Genomic DNA, 20,671 nt, shown 5'->3' with positions numbered 1-20,671 from the left:
CCGTGTCTCACTACCGGGTCTCGCCACCTTGGCCTTGATGAGGGCAAGGTTCTTGGAAGTCTGGCGAAGTACACTTCCAAGCAAGGGCTTTGGGATGGAGATGCAATATGGCAGTCGTGCCAACATATCTCATCAGTCACTTGGTGGAGGGACTTTGTGGATCTGAGGCTCTTTCCCCTGTTGCCTCCATCATCCCCGAAATCCCACCAACATCAGCCAACTCAGAGCGCAACTGGTCCTTGCTTGGGAACACACACCAAAGCACGCAACAGGCTGACCAATACAAGGGTTGAAAAATTGGTGGCCATCTTGGCAAATTTTAGGCTTTTTGAGCCTGACAACGAGCCATCCTCAACAAGGTTGGAAAGTGACAATAATGATGAGGCCTCAGTCTGATGTTCAAAAGGTGGACATTGAGGAGGTCCAGGGAGAAGACATGGAAGCCTGAAAGGAAGACAACCAAAGCTTTAGTTTCTACACTATCATTTTACAGATGAAGTTGGAAGTTTACATACACCTTAGTCAAACACATTTAATCTCTGTTTTTCACAATTCCTGACATTTAATCCTAGTAAAAAGTCCCTGTTTTAGGTCAGTTAGGATCACCACTTTATTTTAAGAATGTGAAATGTCAGAATAATACTAGAGAGTGATTTATTTCAGCTTTTATTTCTTTCATCACATTCCCAGTGGGTCAGAAGTTTACATGCTACCAAATACTAATTGAGTGTTTTGCCTTTAAATTGTTTAACTTGGGTCAAACGTTTTGGATAGCCTTCCGCAAGCTTCCCACAATACACCGGGTGAATTTTGGCCCATTCCTCCTGAAAGAGCTGGTGTAACTGAGTCAGGTTTGTAGGCCTCCTTGCTCGCACACACTTTTTCAGTTCTGCCCACAAATTTTCTATAGGATTGAGGTTAGGGCTTTGTGATGCCCACTCCAATACCTTGACTTTGTTGTCCTTAAGACATTTTGTCACAACTTTGGAAGTATGCTTGGGGACATTGTCAATTTGGAAGACCCATTTGCGACCAAGCTTTAACTTCCTGATTGATGTCTTGAGATGTTGCTTGAGTGGCTTCTTGCTTGCTGAGCGGCCTTTCAGGTTGTCGATATAGGACTCATTTTTCTGTGGATATAGATACTTTTGTACCCGTTTCCTCCAGCATCTTCACAAGGTCCTTTGCTGTTGTTCTGAGATTGATTTGCACTTTTCGCACATAAGTACATTCATCTCTAGGAGAAAGAATGCGTCTCCTTCCTCAGCGCTATGACGGCTGTGTGGTCCCATGGTGTTTCTACTTGCATACTATTGTTCGTACAGATGAACGTGGTACCTTCAGGCGTTTGGAAATTGCTCCCAAGGATGAACCAGACTTGTGGAGGTCCACAATTTTTTTTCTGAGGTCTTGGCTTATTTCTTTTGATTTTCCCATGATGTCAAGCAAAGAGGCACTGAGTTTGAAGGTAGGCCTTGAAATATATCCACAGGTACACCTCCAATTGACTCAAATTATGTAAATTAGCCTATCAGAAGCTTCTAAAGCCATTACATAATTTTCTGGAATTTTCCAAGCTGTTTAAAGGCACAGTCAACTTAGTGTATGTAAACTTCTGACCCACTGGAATTGTGATACAGTGAATTATAAGTTAAATAATCTGTCTGTAAACAAATGTTGGAAAAATTACTTGTCATGCATAAAGTAGATGTCCTAACCGACTTGCCAAAACTATAGTTTGTTTACAAGAAATTGGTGGAGCGGTTGAAAAACTAATTTTAATGATTCCAACCTAAGTGTATGTAAACTTCCGACTTCAACTGCATGTTGAAAACGTTTTTGGGACATGCAATGGATCATTGGGTATCTTTCAATATTCCCTGTTTTTTGTTGTTCAGTGAAATCATCCCATGTGAAGAGTCAACTCATTTAATTAAAGTTCAGTTCATAACTAAATAGTTTTTAACATTCTATTGGAAGGATTTAATCATTTGCAATTATGTGTACTTATGATAAGGTAAAAGCTTTATGTTTTTGTCTACATATGATATGGTATATATATCCAATGCAAAAAAACTTTACATTTACAGGGTATTAATATTAATTCCCATATATTCCTGTGGAAAGTTTCCACCTCCGAATATTCCTCACAATGTGCAACCCTAATAGCTACAGAGAACTCATTGCTCTCTATGGCTGTGACCTGAGTGGCAGGGACAAACCATGCAGGTACACTACCTTCCCTTTTCCACTGAGAGAGCGTGACTGACATTCCTCTGTGTGCCTTTTCCCACAGACCCAGGATATCTCTGTTTAAGCCATGGACACCTGACACGGTCTATGAACGCTGTCACACTAGTGGCAGGCAATTAGAGAGCTGTAAAGTTCATGGTTGACGATAGAGTGGAACCTCGCCAGCCAAACTCTTGATTGTTCCTAGGATGAATCTCACTAGACGCATTAAACGGGTTAATTCACCCTGTGGGACCCTGGGTTTGTTTTGATCATGTCCGAGGGATTTCTAGGTCAGTGAGATGTGTCTCACACATAATTGGCCACGAAGAGTCTTCTACTAATTCTACCAATTGAAGCCAAACATAATTTCGACAAGGGTAGCTAGGCAGCCACATATAGTAAGTCCCTGAGTTTTTTTTTCCATGTGACCTGATCAGGACAAACTCAGGGTCCTATAACCAATGGCAGGGGGAAAACTCACCTGGATGTGGGGCTGCAAATTAAATTCAGTGTCGTCCCAAATGGCACCCCATTTCCTATATAGTTCACTACTTTTTCACTTAAGCCCTTGTCAAAAGTAGAGCACTTTATAGGGAATAGGATGCAATTTGGGAAGCAGGCCCAGTCAGCCAAGGGCCTGGGGAGACCTGGCAGATGAGAGCCCACCAACGCAGGTGGGTGCCTGGGTGGAAGCTCTAATGGGAAGCCATCCATCCCCACCGCCTGCCTGGCATAACCCTGTCCATCACCGGGCTCCCGCCACCGTGCCAGGGAAAACCAGCTGATAACACTGAGCTGTCAGCCACCCTAATCCCCCATCATTCAGAGGACAAAGGCTGTTGTCCGCCACACAGGCTAGGCGAAACGATGCAGAACACATCAAACACTGAGTTCCACCTGCACAGGGAGATACTGACCGTTTTAAAACAGCCTCATGGTACATCTCTAGACAGCTGCTTGCTAGCTGGGGCACATGATACTCATATAGACCACTAACACCTGGCTTTCTGGTGCTTTCAAAGAAAGTGATTAAAGGTTATTTACAATTTGTCCCGTGGATTTGTAGCCTGGTATATACACTCTGTCCAGATAATAAAATGGGTGTTTCAAGCATCTCCATCTATGGCTTGGAAATTATTTTGCAATGAAAACGAGTTTCTATTGGACAAACGCAGGTAAGTCACTCCCCGTTTCGTACCGTTTGCTTCTGTTAGGTTAAAAGGGTAAACGGCTTCCGTTTCCACAGGTAACGTTAATGAATATAGCCTAATCTAGGAAAATATGTCGTTATCTATGTTTACATTTTTTATCAATAATAATTTTAATTGAAAACTAACCGGATTAAAAGGAAGGATGTAAAAACAAAAAAAATGTCAGCCAAAGTAAAATACGTCAATATATTCAAAGAGTCAATTTTGCTTACCTGTTCCAGAATCTTTCGATACCTCTGGTTGGCTTGGTCTATCAACTCCCGAACTGTCCATTCTCCTTTACACGGAACGACCACTGCAGTTGTTCCAAAAGTTAGTGACTTTCATGTTGTCCTTGTCATCCGGAGAAAAAAAAAGTTATTTGAAGAACAGCCTCCTTTGATCATCTGTATATTCCTCTGTGATTCATTCACATGTGCGAGGCTGCGAAGCGCTTGATACCGCACAAGCCTCAACCGAAACTGGAGCATAGGTGTCACTGGACGAATTTACACTGACAAAATGACTACTACTAATTCAACAATTTACGATAAAAAAATATTAGCTTTTTTCAATAATCGGTCAAATTAATAAACGGAGTAGCTTTCATTATTTTGTCTGCTTAAATATACCTGTTGATCATTGCATTGACACCCGGAAGTTGATCAACATAAATCACGTCAATGATAGGTTTCCACTAGTTACCACAGCCACGAAGTCAAAATTGGCTGTAGCCCTATAGTAAAAATGTATGAAAACAAAAATGAAGTTAAGGTCAACACAGTGGTTAGGTTTAAAATCTGATTTTAAGAAGATACATTTTTTAAATGAGCATGGTTTATGACTGGCTGTGGTAAATGGTGACGACCCAATGTTAGGCTGTTGATAAACGTATCAATGATTGCTTCGAATAGTTATCTTCTCAAAGGTTCAACTTCCTCGTCTTACCTACTTTAAGCTATTTTCTTTTCAACATGACAATGATTCTAAACGACGTAGAGCCTGTTTACAATAAACCCTGCTTTGATTTTATACACTAAGTTTTAAAAAGTGACAAGTTCAAAGCAGAAACATGCCTACCAAACAACCACGAGCAAATCTGCCTCGATTGAGAGTTTAATATGCTGATCGCATGCGTGAGCGAGCGTTGGAAAATAAATGTATCTTTCAATCATTTCACCCACACTGCTTGTGAGTCTGCGTAGCGAGCAGCTAAAATATAACCTGCAAGTCTCTCCCATCTCATTGTTTTTTAGGAGCATATACCCATGTGGGTGATTGAAAGATGAAATGAGGTCCACACTCAGTACAGTTGGTGGTGGTAATGAACCTTAAAGTTGGGTGTGAACCGCCATATAAAGTCCAACGAAAAAATAAAAAGGTCTGAAGGAGGAGAGATTACTAGAAACGTACTCAGTTGACCCTTTTATCTGTCGATTAATTGTCTGGGGAGAACCTTGTGCATTTCAGGTTAAATAACAACCTAATGTTTATATCCCAGGACAAATTAGCTAGCTAAATTGCCATACATGTTTAATGCTTTTCGACCTGTCCCCAAATAATATAGTTGGTTCAGCGTTTGTTTTGATATTTCAACCTGCATGTCCTGATCGCATCTGGTGGGGGGACAAAATCAACATGCGTGCGATGGCACATGCGGACAAGCGGTGTGGTCAGCATGTAATTCCAACACACAGCCATGGCCTAAAAAAATGTATTCAAGCCTCAGCTTTAGCCAAAGAGACTTGTTGATAAGAAATATATTTTAGTTTAGGTTATTAAATGAATTTCTCAAGCAGGCCAACCATGCTAATATGAAATCCCTGAAAATGTCTGTTTAATTTGGTGAGGTAGAACATTATTATTTAAAGTCTTAAGTTATGTTTTTCTTCAACTTCTAACTGCTAAGTAGGAAATGTTGCCATATGGCTTCCACCTATCCAATCCCCTGGTTTGCAGTCGATTTGGAACTCAGAATTAGTCCACTCCCTCACCCCATTTACAGTGCAACCACACCCCACCACCCTCATCTCTCATATCACATCACATCCACTCAACTCATCCCCTCCTCCCATTCCTGACAAGATCCCATAATATCCCACCTGTCTCTCTTCTCAAAATAATCGTAGAATGATTCTGCCATCTCATTACTACTGTAAACATCTGGTAAATTGCTTTTACATTTTAAATGGAACATTAATGCACATAGACAGACTCCACCTCCTCTTATCCTGGCTGTTTCCTTTTTTTCTAAAATGATTTTCTTTTGCCACATCTACCCCAAAAGCACAAACTGATGGATTCATATAGAATGCGTCCCAAATGGCACCCTATTCAGGGAATAGGATGCCATTTGGGACGCAGTCATAATCACAACAATCAATTACGTTTTCTGACATTGTAATCCCCCTCTAGATATCCCTACTGTGAACTGAACAATGCCTCCTTCCCTCTGCTCATCTCATCAGTGCAGCAATCAACAAGGTATGAAAGGGACAGACAGAGAGAGAGAGAGAGAGAGAGGGAGAGGACCAAGCCATCTGTAGGTAGCCCAGGCCAAGCTAGCCAATCTTGCATTGTGTCCTGTCCTCCTCCTCTCAGGTGGACTGTTTATCCCACACACACTCAGAATAAAAATTCATGTCGGATTACACAGTGTTACACCTAGCATTTGCATCGCCATTGCAGAGATATATGATTCAATTGATGTTTTCCCCCACAATGTGATTGTAGTAGGAGGCGGACTAACTGTATAGTACTGTGCACAGACTTGGCAGTGGTCAAACCCATTCAACTTGCATGAAATGAGTGTCATTGTAGGGGCATTATTGTGCTGTGGTATTGTCAATGTCCACACTGGAGCAGTGGCAGGTGAAGGATGAAAGCCATTACACAGACGTATGCTCCACTGTGGTCATGCATTAAGACTCAACACAAAAGAAAGAACTACATTATTGTCTCAGTGAGAGCGGTTCAGTCGGCACACACACACACACACTAATCTTGCTGATTTTTCCTTTATCTCTATCATCAATCAATCAAATGTATTTTACATCAGCAGTTGTCACAAAGTGCTTATACAGACACCAAGCCTAAAACCCCAAAGAGTAAGCAATACAGATGAAGAAGCACAGTGGCTAGGAAAAACCTACTAGAGAGACAGGAACCTAGGAAGAAACCTAAAGAGGAACCAGGCGCTTTAGTATCTCTCAATTATGTGTGCTACTTACTATAGCATTTTGTAGTATAGTATATAATACTATGCAGTACAGGGATGGGCAACTGGCGGCCCGTGGCCCCCCTTTTTTTAGATACACGGATACATTTTTGGAACTCAGTAAGGGTCTCAACTTACTGTTGAGAGTTGGAATAGTAGAATACACAAGGTGCAATTTCGAAATTTGGTTGTGCATCAGCAGTTTTTCTCATGTTATGTCAGTCACTGACAGTCACTCAGTTAGTCAGCTAACATTTTGTAGATTGGTAAATTCGTCTAGCCAGCTATCTAAACTTGTAGTTATCATGGTCAAGTTACCAACCGGGGGCCCCAATTGATTTTGTTAGTCACTCTCACTGCAAACATTTCTCTCGACCCTGTTGCAAAATGCATAGAATTCCAGGAAATTAACTCTAAATCTTAATATTTTTCTCTCCACTATCATGAGGGAGGCTCTTTGACTGGATGTGGGTACGCAGATCCATGAGCCACTGCGGCCCCTCATGATGAGTTCAGATATTCTGTGACACCCACCCCAATCAAAGTTGCCCATATCTGCTACAGTAAATATTACAGTATTATCCAGAAGAAAAAAAACTATATTAAATATTACAGTAATGTCCACAAAAACACCACAGTCCGCAGAAACACTACAGTTTTTTAATTATAGTAAATACTACAGTATTTAATTTGCAGATACCCTGTTCATACCCTTGCCCCATATTCCAATTTGTGTCACACATAAGTGAGAAACCTACAAGCCATGTATAGACCATATATTGTGTTCCCTACAAGTTATAGAAAAGAGCAGAAGCCCGGAACTACCTGTCCAGACCCCAGTCCTACCTATAGGTTCTGGAAAATGTACTATTTCTGTATTTATCCAGTAGGATTCCTCAAGGAGAAAGCCTCCACTTTTATGTCAAAGATAATAAAGTAAAAGCACTACAGTAAATACTACAGTAATGTCTGCAAAAAATAATACAGTAAATGCTATAGTATACTACAGTCCGCAAAAACCCTACAGTATATACTACATTATACTACAATTTGCAGAAAACACAACATTTATTACTATAGTATATACCACAGTTTCCTTTTATTACAGTGTTTTTAAGGGAAAGAAAAGTGAAAGGGGGATACTTAGTCAGTTGTACAACTGAATGCCTTCAACTAAAATGTGTCTTCCGCATTTAACCTAATCCATCTGAATCAGAGAGGTGCGTACTATAGTGAACTGTAAATACTACCTAATACTACACTATACTCCAGTAAATACTGAACTGCACTGTTGGTTAAGGGCTTGTAAGTAAGTATTTCATGGTAAAGTCTACACTTGTTGTATTCGGCGCATGTGACAAATAAAGTTTGATTTGATACTACAGTATTCACTGTAGTGTTTTTGCAGATTTTAATGATTACTACAGTAAAGTCTGCAAAAACACTACAGTGAATACTATAGTATTTATGCCAAACTATAAATGGTATTTTTTTATGTGTGGAAGCTCGAAACAGCATTTCCTGGACAAGGTAGGAGATCCGATGAACAGGTCAGGGTTCCATAGCCGCAGGCAGAATAGCAGAAACTGGATCAGCAGCACAACCAGGTGGACTGGGGACAGGGACAGCCAGGAGTCGTCAAGTCAGGTAGTCCTGAGTCATGGTCCTATGGCTCAGGTCCTCTGGGAGGGGAGATAGAGAGAGATTTCACTTTTGTTTATTATTTATTTCACTTGCTTTGGCAATGTAAACCTATGTTTCCCATGCCAATAAAACCCATTTAATTGAATTGAGAATGTGAGAGAGAGTAGAATTAGAGGGAGCATACTTAAGATCACACAGAACACCAGATAAGACAGGAGAATTACACCAGATAGGACAGACTGGCCCTAACTCCCCGGCACATAGACTATTGCAGCATAGATTCTGGGGACTGAAACAGAGGGTGTCGGTGGACACCGTGGCCCCCTCCAAAGTTACACATGGACAGGGACAACTAGGTAGGATATAATCCCACCCACTTTGCCAAAGCACAGCCCCCACACCACCAAAGGCATATCAACAGTCCACTAACTTACTACCCTGAGACAAGGTTGAGTATAGCCCACAAAGATCTCCCCACCGCACAAGCCTGAGGGGGTGCAAAACCAAACAGGAAGATCACATCAGTGACTCAAGCCATTCAATTTGAGTATAGCTGGCATGACATGATGCACCCTGACCCTCCTAGGGACTGCATGGGTAAGTGCAAGCAAGCCAGTCACTCAGCCCCCGTAATAGGGTCAGAGGCAGAGAATACCAGTGGAGAGAGGGGGGGCGGCCAGGCAGAGACAGCAAGGGCGGTTCGTCACTCCAGTGCCTTGCCATTCACCTTCGCACCCCTGGGATAGACTACACTCAATCACAGGACCTACTAAAGAGATGAGTCTTCAGTAAAGACTTAAAGGTTGAGATTCAGATTCAGAAAACTTTAATGTCCTCAGAGAGGCAATTCATCTCGCAGCAGTCAATAAACATATCACATATAAAAATAAATAGCTAAGGATATTTGCAAGCAAATAGGCAGGGTAAGTGCAGTTTCATAGTGCAAGTGCTAAGTTCAATGAGTCCAACATTTTGTTAAGTTGCAGAATTGCATTTGGAATAAAAGAGTACTTGGCCCTATTTCTTTTTAATCTTAGGTAGTCTGTACCTGCGGTCAGAGGGAAGGAGCTGGAATTCAGGGTGGTGTGGATGGGCAGAGTCAACCACTAATTTATTCACCTTATGGAGGGCTCTGCCCAAGTATAGAGATGACAGTTCTTGCTGTTGCTGCCCCATGATTTTTCCGCAAGTTCTGATTATCTTGCCCAACCTATTTTTCTGTGCAACCTTGATATTCTCGAACAAGCAGGTCAAGCAGTAGGACAGAATGCTCTCAATGAATGATTTATAAAAGAGAACCATGATGGTTAGATCAGCATTAAAAAAATGCAGTTTCCATAGGAAATACAGTCTCTGTTGGATTTTCTTAAATAGTGTCAGTCCACTGATCCCAGGACAGCTTGAGGTCAATGACTAGCCCAAGGTATTTGTACTCCTCCACTATTTCAATGGGCTCACCTTTTATCAGTGATGGTGTGTGCATGGTAGTGTTCCTTCAAAAGTCAATCACTATGTCTTTTGTTTTTGATGTATTTCATTTTAGATGACACACCATCATGTCTGAGTCTCTCACGTGGATCGGCAGACCATTGCATAAAAATTGAGCTCTATGGGAGAAAACCCTGCCTCCAGCTGTTTGCTTAGAAATTCTAGGAACAATAAGGAGGCCTGTGTCTTGTGACCGTAGAGTATATGTAGGTCTGTACGGCAGTACCAAATCAAAAGATAAGTAGGAGCATGTCGACGTCATAGATGCTACAAGAGGTAAGTGGGAGTCTATACATCCTGATTGAAACGCTAAACAAAGTATAACATATCTTAAATGTAGAACAGTTAGTCCTCTTTTACTGTTCCTCTTGCACCTGAAAAGTGTAACGTCCGCCACCCACAGTTCCTTTCTTTTCCAATATGGATCCTTTTTGCACACAATATCTACCTTTAGAAGGGGAAGAACAATAGAAAGCACATTCATAAGGTCCTTCTTCCTGTTGACTCTTTGTTCTCTGATGTCACTTCCCTTTTGATCAGCCAGTGTAGCTATTTGCTGATCCACCTGTCCCACTGGTCTGGTAGGTAGAGGTAAAACAATACGGTATGTGTTGGGCAAAAAATTGTTCCCACTGTCATCCATCCCTACAGCGAATGCGAAAGAGGGTTAGGGGGTTGTGTGTGTGTGTGTGTGTGTGTGTGTATTTGGGATTTTATTAACTTCTGCTATACTACACAGTAAAAATCGCAGGATGTTTTTGTGTCTAACTTTCTTGGAGTGCAATTTTGAAGGTAGTTGTCGCGGTCAATAATGTCGTTGATTTGCTTTCAGATTTTGATCAGTGGCAGGTTTTTAAAGAGCAGAATCGACTGGTTCTCAGCAGTCGTGCCACCACCTCCGTGTTTTAGCTCAGTGTGGGATCAGGTTTTGTCAATAACTGCCCTCCTGCTTACAATAACAGGCTAGAACAGTAACATGGATTACTCACAGAGCCTCACAGAGGGACCGTTATGTTTGTGTGTGTGTGTGTGTGTGTGTGTGTGTGTGTGTGTGTGTGTGTGTGTGTGTGTGTGTGTGTGTGTGTGAAAAACATATCCACATCCTTTTATCTCAAGGGTTTCGTCATCCTCCTTTCAACAACTGGAAGATTTAGATCCAATCCATTTGATCTGTCGTCACTGTTATTAGAGGTTAAGCATACAGTATGCGTGCCGATAAATCAAAGGATGCCTTTGCCTGGGATGTATTGTTTTTCCAGGGATATTCTCACTCCATAAATGTTATGGGAGACAAGGCCGCGGGAACCAGGATGTAACACACACACACACAGTGAGAGAGCTGCTCACACACACAAACACACGGAGAGCAGTGCAAATAGAGGGAGCGCCAGGTCTTCTGTTTTCATTTTCAGCTGAGGATTCGGCGGGCAACTAGCAATGTTTTTTAACAACCCCAATTCAATTTCACCTCGTAACCAAACAACGGTGGGATTATGTGTCAGAACTGCCTCGGGCCATCTCTTGAACTCCCAATGTTGTGGTGGAGACAAAGTAGATAGAAACAGGGCAATGTAAGTGCACATTTCATGTGCTTATGTCATTGATAATTCATTAATGTGTTAATGTAAGTTTTAAGTATAGTCCATAATGGCCCAAAGTTACCCCTAAATGCAAATGCAGGACCTTTAGCTTATATATTAACCAGTCCTCAATCTTGACCTTAACCAATAGAGGGGTAGGAGAATATGTCAACCCAGACCAAGGGTTAGGGTCTACCTACCCGAAATGTCAGCCGCTTTACACTGTCTGTGATCTAAAGAGTGTGTGTATAGGTGCTTGCATGCACGTGTCTGTGTGTGTGTGTGTGTGTGTGTGTGTGTCTATCCGTGTGCATGTGAGTGCATCTTTTTTGTCAGGGCACCAGGGTGATCATGTATCAAGAGACGGGTTCGTGGGTAGATGGCTGAACTAACGTTGACATGAATGGAGTACAATATTCTCTCTCTCCACTCCTAACTATTCTCTCCAGGCCCAAAACCTCCATGTTGAAAAAACAGATGTAACCATTCTCATCCTCCATATCCTGAAGGAAGGCTGTTGTGTGGGTTACCATAATTAGAGACTCTTTTCAGTGTGTTTATGGACTAGGGTTTGAGTTGAGGACAATGTGAAACAGAGCCAAAAACACAACCTTTGAGTACAAGGCCTGTTGCATATTAGAACCAGTCAATATATGGGCTGCGTCCCAAATGCACCCTATTCCCTATTACTACTCCTTTTCCCTATGGAACCTGGTCAAGTAGTGCAGTGCAGATGTATGATCTTAGTTTAACCAGTACTGTTGGAGCAAAAAAATCCTGCAGCAACAGGATTTGAACGTTTAGTCCATTCACACTTTTCCACCGATGTAATGTAATGTTCCGCCGATGTAATCTGTGGTTTGGCTATTAGCTAGCCAAAATTTGGGTATATTAGTGCAATACTGTTAATATAACTGTGTGTTAGTACAGGTTTTCAGTGAATTTATGTAAATCCTGCGGCGCAGGAGAATTCTCGGCAAAAACAGAGTGTCAAATTAAGATCCTACACCTGTATGTAGGGAATGGGGTGTCATTTGAGATGCAGTCACGGCTAAATCACGTGAGAAGGCCAAATGAGTTGGCTCTTACTCTTACTGCGACTCTAAATCTTGATATTTTTAGACAGAAGAAAAGTCAGCTGAACTTAATGACAAATATTTGTCTTGGTCATTTTGTGCAGCTATACAGAGAGGATTACAATTGCTGGAAGGCTCCATAACAAGCTTTGACAGAACACTCAACATCAGCTTTTTGTAACAAGTAGCCAATGTGATGTTGGAATGTGTCTGTTACACAGCAGATGAGTAATGTTTCCAGAAAATGGTTTTGTGGTGGGATCACTACAAGCGAGGTTCTACGAAGAAACCAAACCATTGTGTTATATCACCAGGAAAAGGGAAAAAGATGGAACATGTAGATCTAAGATATATGTAAATACTATTACATGTAAAACGTCAGAGTATAACAAACTTTCCTGTCTATTCCCTATTTATATTTGTATTTATTATGGATCCAAGGCAGTAGCTAATCATCCTGGGGTCCAGCAAAATGAAGGCAGTTATATACAATTAAAAACATTTCATTACATTTCACAACAGATTTCACAACACATTAAGTATGTGCCCTCAGGCCACTACTCTACTACCACATATCTACAACACAAAATCCATGTGTACGTGCGTGTAGAGTGCATGTGTTATCATGTGTGTGTGTATGCGTGTGTCTGTGCCTGTGTGTGTGTGTGTGTGTGTCTCTTAATTACAAAGATGTAATTAAGTTTCCTCATTGTTTCCTATGAGGAAACTATAAAAGAAAATAGGTGTATGTGTGATTATATGGCCAGGAGCTTTTCTTTACCATGTGACCTGCCCAGGTTTTCATGAGGCTATAGGGCCCGGATATATTCCTTGTCAGTAACATGGTCAGGAAACACACTATACATGTCTACCACAATAAGACTCATATCTCCATGCAACGGTGGTGAATAGAAGAGTTTAACAAGTGAAACCTGAGTTTCTCACCCTGTTCCCTATTTTCTATTCACCTCAATGGGTAAATGAGAAGCTGTAAAAAGCAGATAGGTACCAGACGCGCACACACCCACACACACACGTACACATTCTCTAATGGATCAAATTAGTTCGCTGTCACATAAACCTGTTTCTTACTCCTCTCATCCTGTCATTTTTTTCTCCTTCTTCCATTCTTTTCCTCTTTTTTTTGTATTTTACACCTCGCCCTAGCTGCTGCCAGAGCGAGTAAGTGGGTAATTAGTAAAACTACATTCAGATGAGAGTTGCTTTAATTTAAGTTATTTATACCATGCAATCTCTTTGCGGGAGATATTTCAAAAAAATATAATTGTGCTTGGAACCCATGGCGACTGCAGCATAACCACATTTTCTGCCTAATCATGCCGAGAGCGACATCAAACATTGATTTGGGCAATTATGTGCTATGTTTACAACAAAAGCAAACAAGGTGGAAATGAAAAAGCGGGGGAACAGAGGGAACTAGCTTGCCGCTGCCACGTATCTCACTCTTTTAATGAGCCTAAATGGCACCTTTTTCCTCGTCATTCGAAATATCCTGCTTGTCTGCAGAGTCGAGATAAACCTCTAAACCTTGAGAGTCATACTATACGTTCACATATTCAAGTGGTTTCTCTATTTCATCTTGATATGCGCCCGGTTTGTAAAGGGGCGGAGGGATACGTTTCGTGATATCATTCAGTCTTGACCTGTTCTGTTACCGTAGCTACATAGATTTGCTTAGATGTAGTTTCCTCTGGTGAAGAGGTTGATGTCATACAGTGGCTCTATCAGTATTTCAACTTATTTACTTGCCACCTTCTCACACCCATTTGAGAAGAAAGCCAGAAGGGCGGGACCTTGGACCTTTTACTCCAATAAGGTTGGGAAGAAGGCGAGAAATAGGATGCAAGGAATCACAGAAAATGTATTTAGATAGTAGTCACACGTCACAGTGTGACAGGCTCCATGTATGTTTTAAGCCTTCCGCTTTGAGCTGGATGTGTCAATGTATAATCTTTGAGCAGAATTACTGTCTTCCCTCAATTATCCACGAAATCCCTAGTTTTAAAACAGTGGAGGCTGCTGAAGGGAGGAACAGCTCATAATAATGGCTTTAACGGAGGAAAATGGAATGGCATCAAACCATGTGTTTGATGTCTTTGATACCATTCCACTGATTCCACTCCAGCCATTACCACGAGCCCGTCCTCCGCAGTTAAGGTGCCACCAACCTCCTGTGTTTGAAAGCGTTTGTTTTTCTGAAAGGTGTTCTGCGCCATTTTCCCTACATTGCCCCCCATGTGGGCCAGCCCCCTAGCAATTTGAGTTCAACCAATGAGCTTTATCCCCTCGCCATTTGAGTGACAGCTAGTGAGAGGCACGTCACGCAAACGCAGCAGAGAGAGAGAGAGCAATGACGTGGTTCACATACACTGAGTGTACAAAACCTTAAGAACACTAATATTGAGTTGTAGCCCCCCCCCCCCCTTAAGAAATGTCAGAACGAGCCATGTCAGAAACCGGAATACAAATATGTGATGTGTATAGACAGTATGGAGAAAAAGTAGGAAAAAAATATGTACAGCGGTAGTTGTATAGGATTAGCTATGTCGAGAATACAGTATGTATACACTGAGTGTAAAAAACATTAAGGACACCTTCCTAATATTAAGTTGTTGAAAGCATTCCACAGGGATGCTGGCCCATGTTTACTCCAATTCTTTTCACAGTTGTGTCAAGATGGCTGGATGTCCTTTGGGTGATGGACCATTTTTGATACACCTGGGAAACTTTTGAGCGTGAAAAACCCAGCAGCGTTGCAGTTCTTGATACAAACCGGTAAGCCTGGCACCTACTACCACACCCTGTTCAAAGGCACTTAAATATTTTGTCTTGCCCATTCACCCTCTGAATGGCACACATGCACAAGGCTTAACAACCCTTCTTTAACCGGTCTCCTCCGCTTCATTGCCATCTTCGTGTCTGGTTTTGCGCCCCCTCGGGCTCTTGCAGTGGGTAAGATCTTCGTGGGCTATACTCAGCCTTGTCTCAGGGTAGTAAGTTGGGGGTCTGATCATATCCCTCTAGTGGTGTGGGGGCTGTGCTTTGGCAAAGTTGGTGGAGTTATACCCTGCCTGGTTGACCCTGTCCGGGGTTATTGTCGGACAGGGCCACAGTGTCCCCCGACCCTTCCCTGTCTCAGTCTCCAGTATCTATGCTGCAATAGTCTATTTGCCGGGGGGCTGGAGTCAGTCTTTCCTATCTGGTGTCCTGTGGGAACTGAATTATACTCGCTCTAATTCCCCCATCTCTCTCTCCCCCTCTCTTCCCTCCCAGAGGATCTGAGCCCTAGGACCATGCCTCAGGACTACCTTGCCTGATGACTCCAGGCTGTCCCAGTCCACCTGGTCATACTGCTGATCCAGTTTCTGCTGTTTTATCTGTGGCTATGGAGCCCTGACCTGTTCACCGGACGTGCTACCTTGTCTATGAATGTTTGAAGATCTTGAAGAACAACCTTAATGGCCATGTACTCTTATAATCTCGACCCGGCAAAGCCAGAAGAGGACTTGCCACCCCTCAGAGCCTGGTTCCGCTCTAGGTTTCTTCATAGGTTCCTGCCTTTCCACGGAGTATTTCCTAGCCACTGTGCTTCTGCATTGCTTGTTCTTTGGGGTTTTAGGCTGGGTTTCTGTATAAGCACTTTGTGATATCTGCTAAAGTAAAAAGGGCTTTATAAATACATTTGATTGATTGATTGATTGATCTACACTGGTTGCAGGTGTTCATGATGTTTTGTACACTCAGTGTATTGTAATACGTAATTTTCAGGGGCCACTTTTGGCTCATGAGCACTACTTTCAAAACTACTGGCTAAAAAGCATAAAAAAGTACCAGAGAATAGAATCTCTTTAAGGGTGATAGGAGACTCTCCTGATTAAAGCTGATTAAAGACACTGCTGATCAGAGTGACTTTAACGGCAACTAACTAATTATGTGTAACCTTTATAAAAGGCCCTCTTATTAGCATAATGGATAGTTTAGTTTGGATGGACTGATCAAGCTCCATTCAAACGAACGACTGTCAAGTTCTTCAGTAGAGTGTAAACATAAATGTGTAAGCTCATTTAAGGACCTATAGCTTAAGGCAGTTCTCTCTGTCAAGAGAAGCTTGTTGGTGTGTGTGTGTGTGTGTGTGTGAGCACGTGCGTGCGTGCGTGTATGCGCGTGCGTGTGTGTGTGTGTGTGTGTGCGTGTGTGTGTGGTACTCATCATCACATCACACCACATTAACATGTGTCAGCGGCGGTACCAGAACTAATGATGTTCCATCAACCAAACACAGTCAATTAAGTTATGCAAATATGCACTAATTACAAATCCACACCGATCACACATCATCATTTAACCCCAATAGCCCCCTCCAAAAGGTATTATACGCTGGGCTTATATTGCATAAGAGTACGATTGGTTCCCTGTCTATATTACCCCCCACATTGATGGCTATATTCAATAGAGAGAGGGATGGGGGGTTGGAGACAGCAAAAAAAAGTAAGAAAAAGAGAAAGACAAAGATCAAAATGGCCCTACTGCCATTCAAAAAAACAATAATCATTCCCAATCTGTAGAAGACAGGCACAATGCAACCTTTTCACATCATGTATCGCTCGTCTAGCCCAGAACAATTACTGTATAATTGGTTCATCAGACCAACTTGGATTCATCTGACTTTGACTTGTATGTAGGCTATGTATAATGGGATCCAAACACTGGATGGTCAGAGAATGATGCGCCACTGAAATTGATGCGACAGCAGCAAAACAATCTACTAGTAAATAAATATGTCAATATATTTGTTCATGACTTGAACGAGGGTAAGCCTTGCCCAAGCCAGAATGGCCTATAGAGCAGGAGCCTATCTCCTGTTTCTGTAGCGTGCCTGAGGCAACTTGATGTACAAGTACACCCCCTGAACAGGATGTTAGTCTGTCACAAGCCTTGTACGAGGACCAGGGTCGTATTTACTAGGCACCAAAGTGAAGACAACAAACGGACACAGTGAGGGACTACCCAAACTTGTCCAATAAGTAAACGCTTGTTTTCATTACCCGTTGCAAAGCGTTTAGCTATGTTTCGCTACGCTGTGCACTAATGAACACGGCAGCTTTTCATAGAAACATGACTTGGGGTAAAGTCTATCTCATCAATCCACTATTGAGCTTCAAGCTCTCTGTCTTCCCGGTTAAATGGGCTTTCACACAAATAACTGGTAAGGTCTGTAAGGCTAACTGTTCACTGGAGCAGAGTGGACATCCCCTGTGTCTGTGGAGGCGGTAGGTAGGTAGGTGAACACTGGTCGATGAGGAGGGATAAGTGGAGCCAGTCAGGGCTTGTCCGGAGTCATGTCGTACAGCTGAGGATATCTGATTACCTCCATGGAGGTGTAAACGGATGTTTGTGCAGTCTGTCTGTGTGTGCCTGTCTGTCTGTCGATCTGTTTCCTAACCCTATCCAGACGCTGCCTCACCACACGGTTACGTTCCCAATTGATTGCCACCTTTTTCAGAGCCTTTAAGAACAGTTCTGACTGATGTAAAGGGAAGACATACGTTTTCTTTTGACCTGTTAACAGAGCTATGCAGCCAAGCTTCCGTTAACACATCATGGAAACAGCCTCTCGTTTCTCATAGAGGATGAACACTGCCCCCCAAAGGTGTGTTTTTCATTACATGCAGTACATGACTTCCCATTCTCTGTGGTCCTTTTTGTCATTGATCCATTCAACTTGGTATTCATTAGTGCACACAGTAGAAAAGTGTTTTGCGACGAAAAATTCAAATCAGCATTTGGACAAGTTTAGGTAGTCGCTTCCTGTTTCAGTCTGATTTCTTTCACTTGGTGCTAGGGAATACAATCCTAGAAAACTTAGATTTTATTGTCTACTCTAAACAATTATGTCATTTGTGGCTACCTTGTATTTTTCTCTCTAAGTGTTTCTGTAGGTATGCATTTTCCCTTCTCAAGACAACTGATATGTAGGCTATAACCATACTAGCATAGTATTGTCTACTTACCGTTGTGTTGATTACAGAGCTGAACCCATGTCTACACAGCTTGCTTGCTCCCCAAAAGGCCCCATATTACTTTCATAGTGCACTACTTTTGACTAGGACCCTTAGGCAGTGATGTAGTGGTTGAAATATATGTGGGTAAACGCTGATCGCTGGTCGGGATTAGAGAAGTAACACTCCCTATACTTTCAATGCTTTTTTTCCAAAAAAAGGTGGGTAAGCGCTTGGCAAAAATAAAAAGTGCGTAAACGGCGTTTAAATGCATTTACACTCCCCTACACCACTGTCCATAGGACCAGCTCGTAGGGCTCTGGACAACAGTAGTGCACTATATATTGGTAATAGAGAGCCATTTGGTTTAGATGAAAGCTGAAGCTATTCATCCACAGCTCCTCTAATTAGGGCTGTGGATGAATCCATAGCCTCCCAACCTTGACCGCATGCTGGGGCTGTAATTTACTTAATCACTTGGAGAAACTGCAGTTGTTGTGATTCAATCGATACTACAAGTGTTTTTCCTCAGCAAAAGAACGAAGGAGGAGGATAAAGATGACCATAATTTTGAAAGAATAAAGCAAAGGAAATTGCCCAAAATAGCTAGTTAGGAAGAAATGAAGACTACCTTTCACTGACAAAAAATGCTGATTATCTAGATGACAGACATAGTTTAGGCTGTCATTGTAAATAAGAATGTGTTCTAAATTGACTTGCCTAGTTAAATAAAGGTTAAATAAAAATGAACAAAAAATGTTATCACATTTTTACTCCTTTTAATTCCCTTTCCTATTCTTTCATTTTGACTCCCTTTAGTCTCCTATTCTAGCAAGCCTGCCTGTGTCATTCCTCTGAAAGAAACAGAGGAGCCGGGGCAGCCGTTTCCTCCCCGACCTCAGCACTTTCCTTCTGGGCCAGGCGGGGAGAGGACAGGGGGAGGGGGGCATGGACACCTGGGGGAGAGGAGAGGGGGTGGAGGGTAGGAACGGTGGCACACTCTGCCCGGAGAGGGCACGCTAGTGGTCGGCTGGGGAGAAATGATGGGTGGGGGGTGTTCCTGAACCCCTGTTTCCATCCTCTCGTCCTCTGTCTTTCTCTCTCTCTCTCTTTTATTCTGTGTGAAGGGAAACCTGCAGATTGGGGGCTTGTTCCTGTGAGTCATGTTCACTGCGCTCTATCTCCTTGTTTAGCTTTCTCAATGTGGAAAATGAGTAGGGGTGTGTACATTTAAAAAAAAAGTTGTCTGGGCAGTGAGAAGGAGCAGCCAAGGGTGTTGTGGAGGTCCTCTGTAGTTTTAGGATCCTGAATAAATGTTGTGAGAACACAGACAAGGGGTTTGGGGTGATGGGTGCAATAGTGAGTGCAACATTCATTCTGGTTTAAAGGACCAGTGTAGTCAAAAAGTTGATTTCCTGTGTTTTATTATATTTCCACACTATGAGGCTGGAATAATACTGTGACATTTTGAAAATTATGATAATGCCCTTTTATTGTAAGATCTGTTTGAAAATACTGCCTGACATTTCAGCCCATTTTGGTGGGATGGAGCATTGGCCAGCCTTGTGACATCACCAGTGTCACGATCGTCGTTGTAATCATACTCAGACCAAGGCGCAGCGTACGTAGAGTTCCACATCTTTATTAAATGAAACTCACGAAAACAATAACGAGCAACAAACACGTGCAGCTATGGCATGCTCACAGGCAACTCCGCATGAACAAGACCCCACAAACACAGGTGGGAAAAATAACTACTTAAATATGATCCCCAATTAGAGACAACGATTACCAGCTGCCTCTAATTGGGAATCATACAAATCACCAACATAGAAATAATAAACTAGAATACCCCCCAGTCACGCCCTGACCTACTTCACCATAGAGAAACAATGTCTCTCTATGGTCAGGGTGTGACAAACAGGCAGTAAATTGGTTAATAGACCAATAAGAAAGAGAGTTCCAAACCCCTCTGCCAATTTACAGATAGTTGTCAGTTTTCCACTTCCCACTCAGACCACTCCCAGACAGTCCTGCAACATTCTTGCTTGAGAAATTGCTCTTTGCTATTAGAAGCTATTTTTGTTTATTTTTGACCATTTTATTTGAAAACAAAGGTACTTAATTGTTACCCAGAAATGATTTGATATTGAGATAAAAACAGCTACATTGGACCTTTAACCAGGCTATTGGGCTGGTGGGTTAAAGATGCCAACAAAGG

The 20,671-nt window shown here is 42.2% G+C and overlaps 1 protein-coding gene across 1 annotated transcript in view; it reads right to left on the bottom strand.

Annotated features, from left to right (window-relative positions):
• Window positions 1–20,671, bottom strand: part of LOC106574327 (partitioning defective 3 homolog B) — a 241,797-nt gene that overhangs the window by 206,604 nt on the left and 14,522 nt on the right. Inside the window, exon 2 of the mRNA XM_045696696.1 lies at window positions 3,659–3,766. Coding sequence (XP_045552652.1) covers window positions 3,659–3,766 — 108 coding nt within the window. The remainder of the gene's footprint in view (window positions 1–3,658; window positions 3,767–20,671) is intronic.

This window comes from Salmo salar, chromosome ssa16 (assembly GCF_905237065.1).
Source record: "Salmo salar chromosome ssa16, Ssal_v3.1, whole genome shotgun sequence".
In the NCBI taxonomy this organism is placed as follows: Eukaryota; Metazoa; Chordata; class Actinopteri; order Salmoniformes; family Salmonidae; genus Salmo; species Salmo salar.
This window is presented reverse-complemented; position numbering and strand designations above follow the sequence as displayed.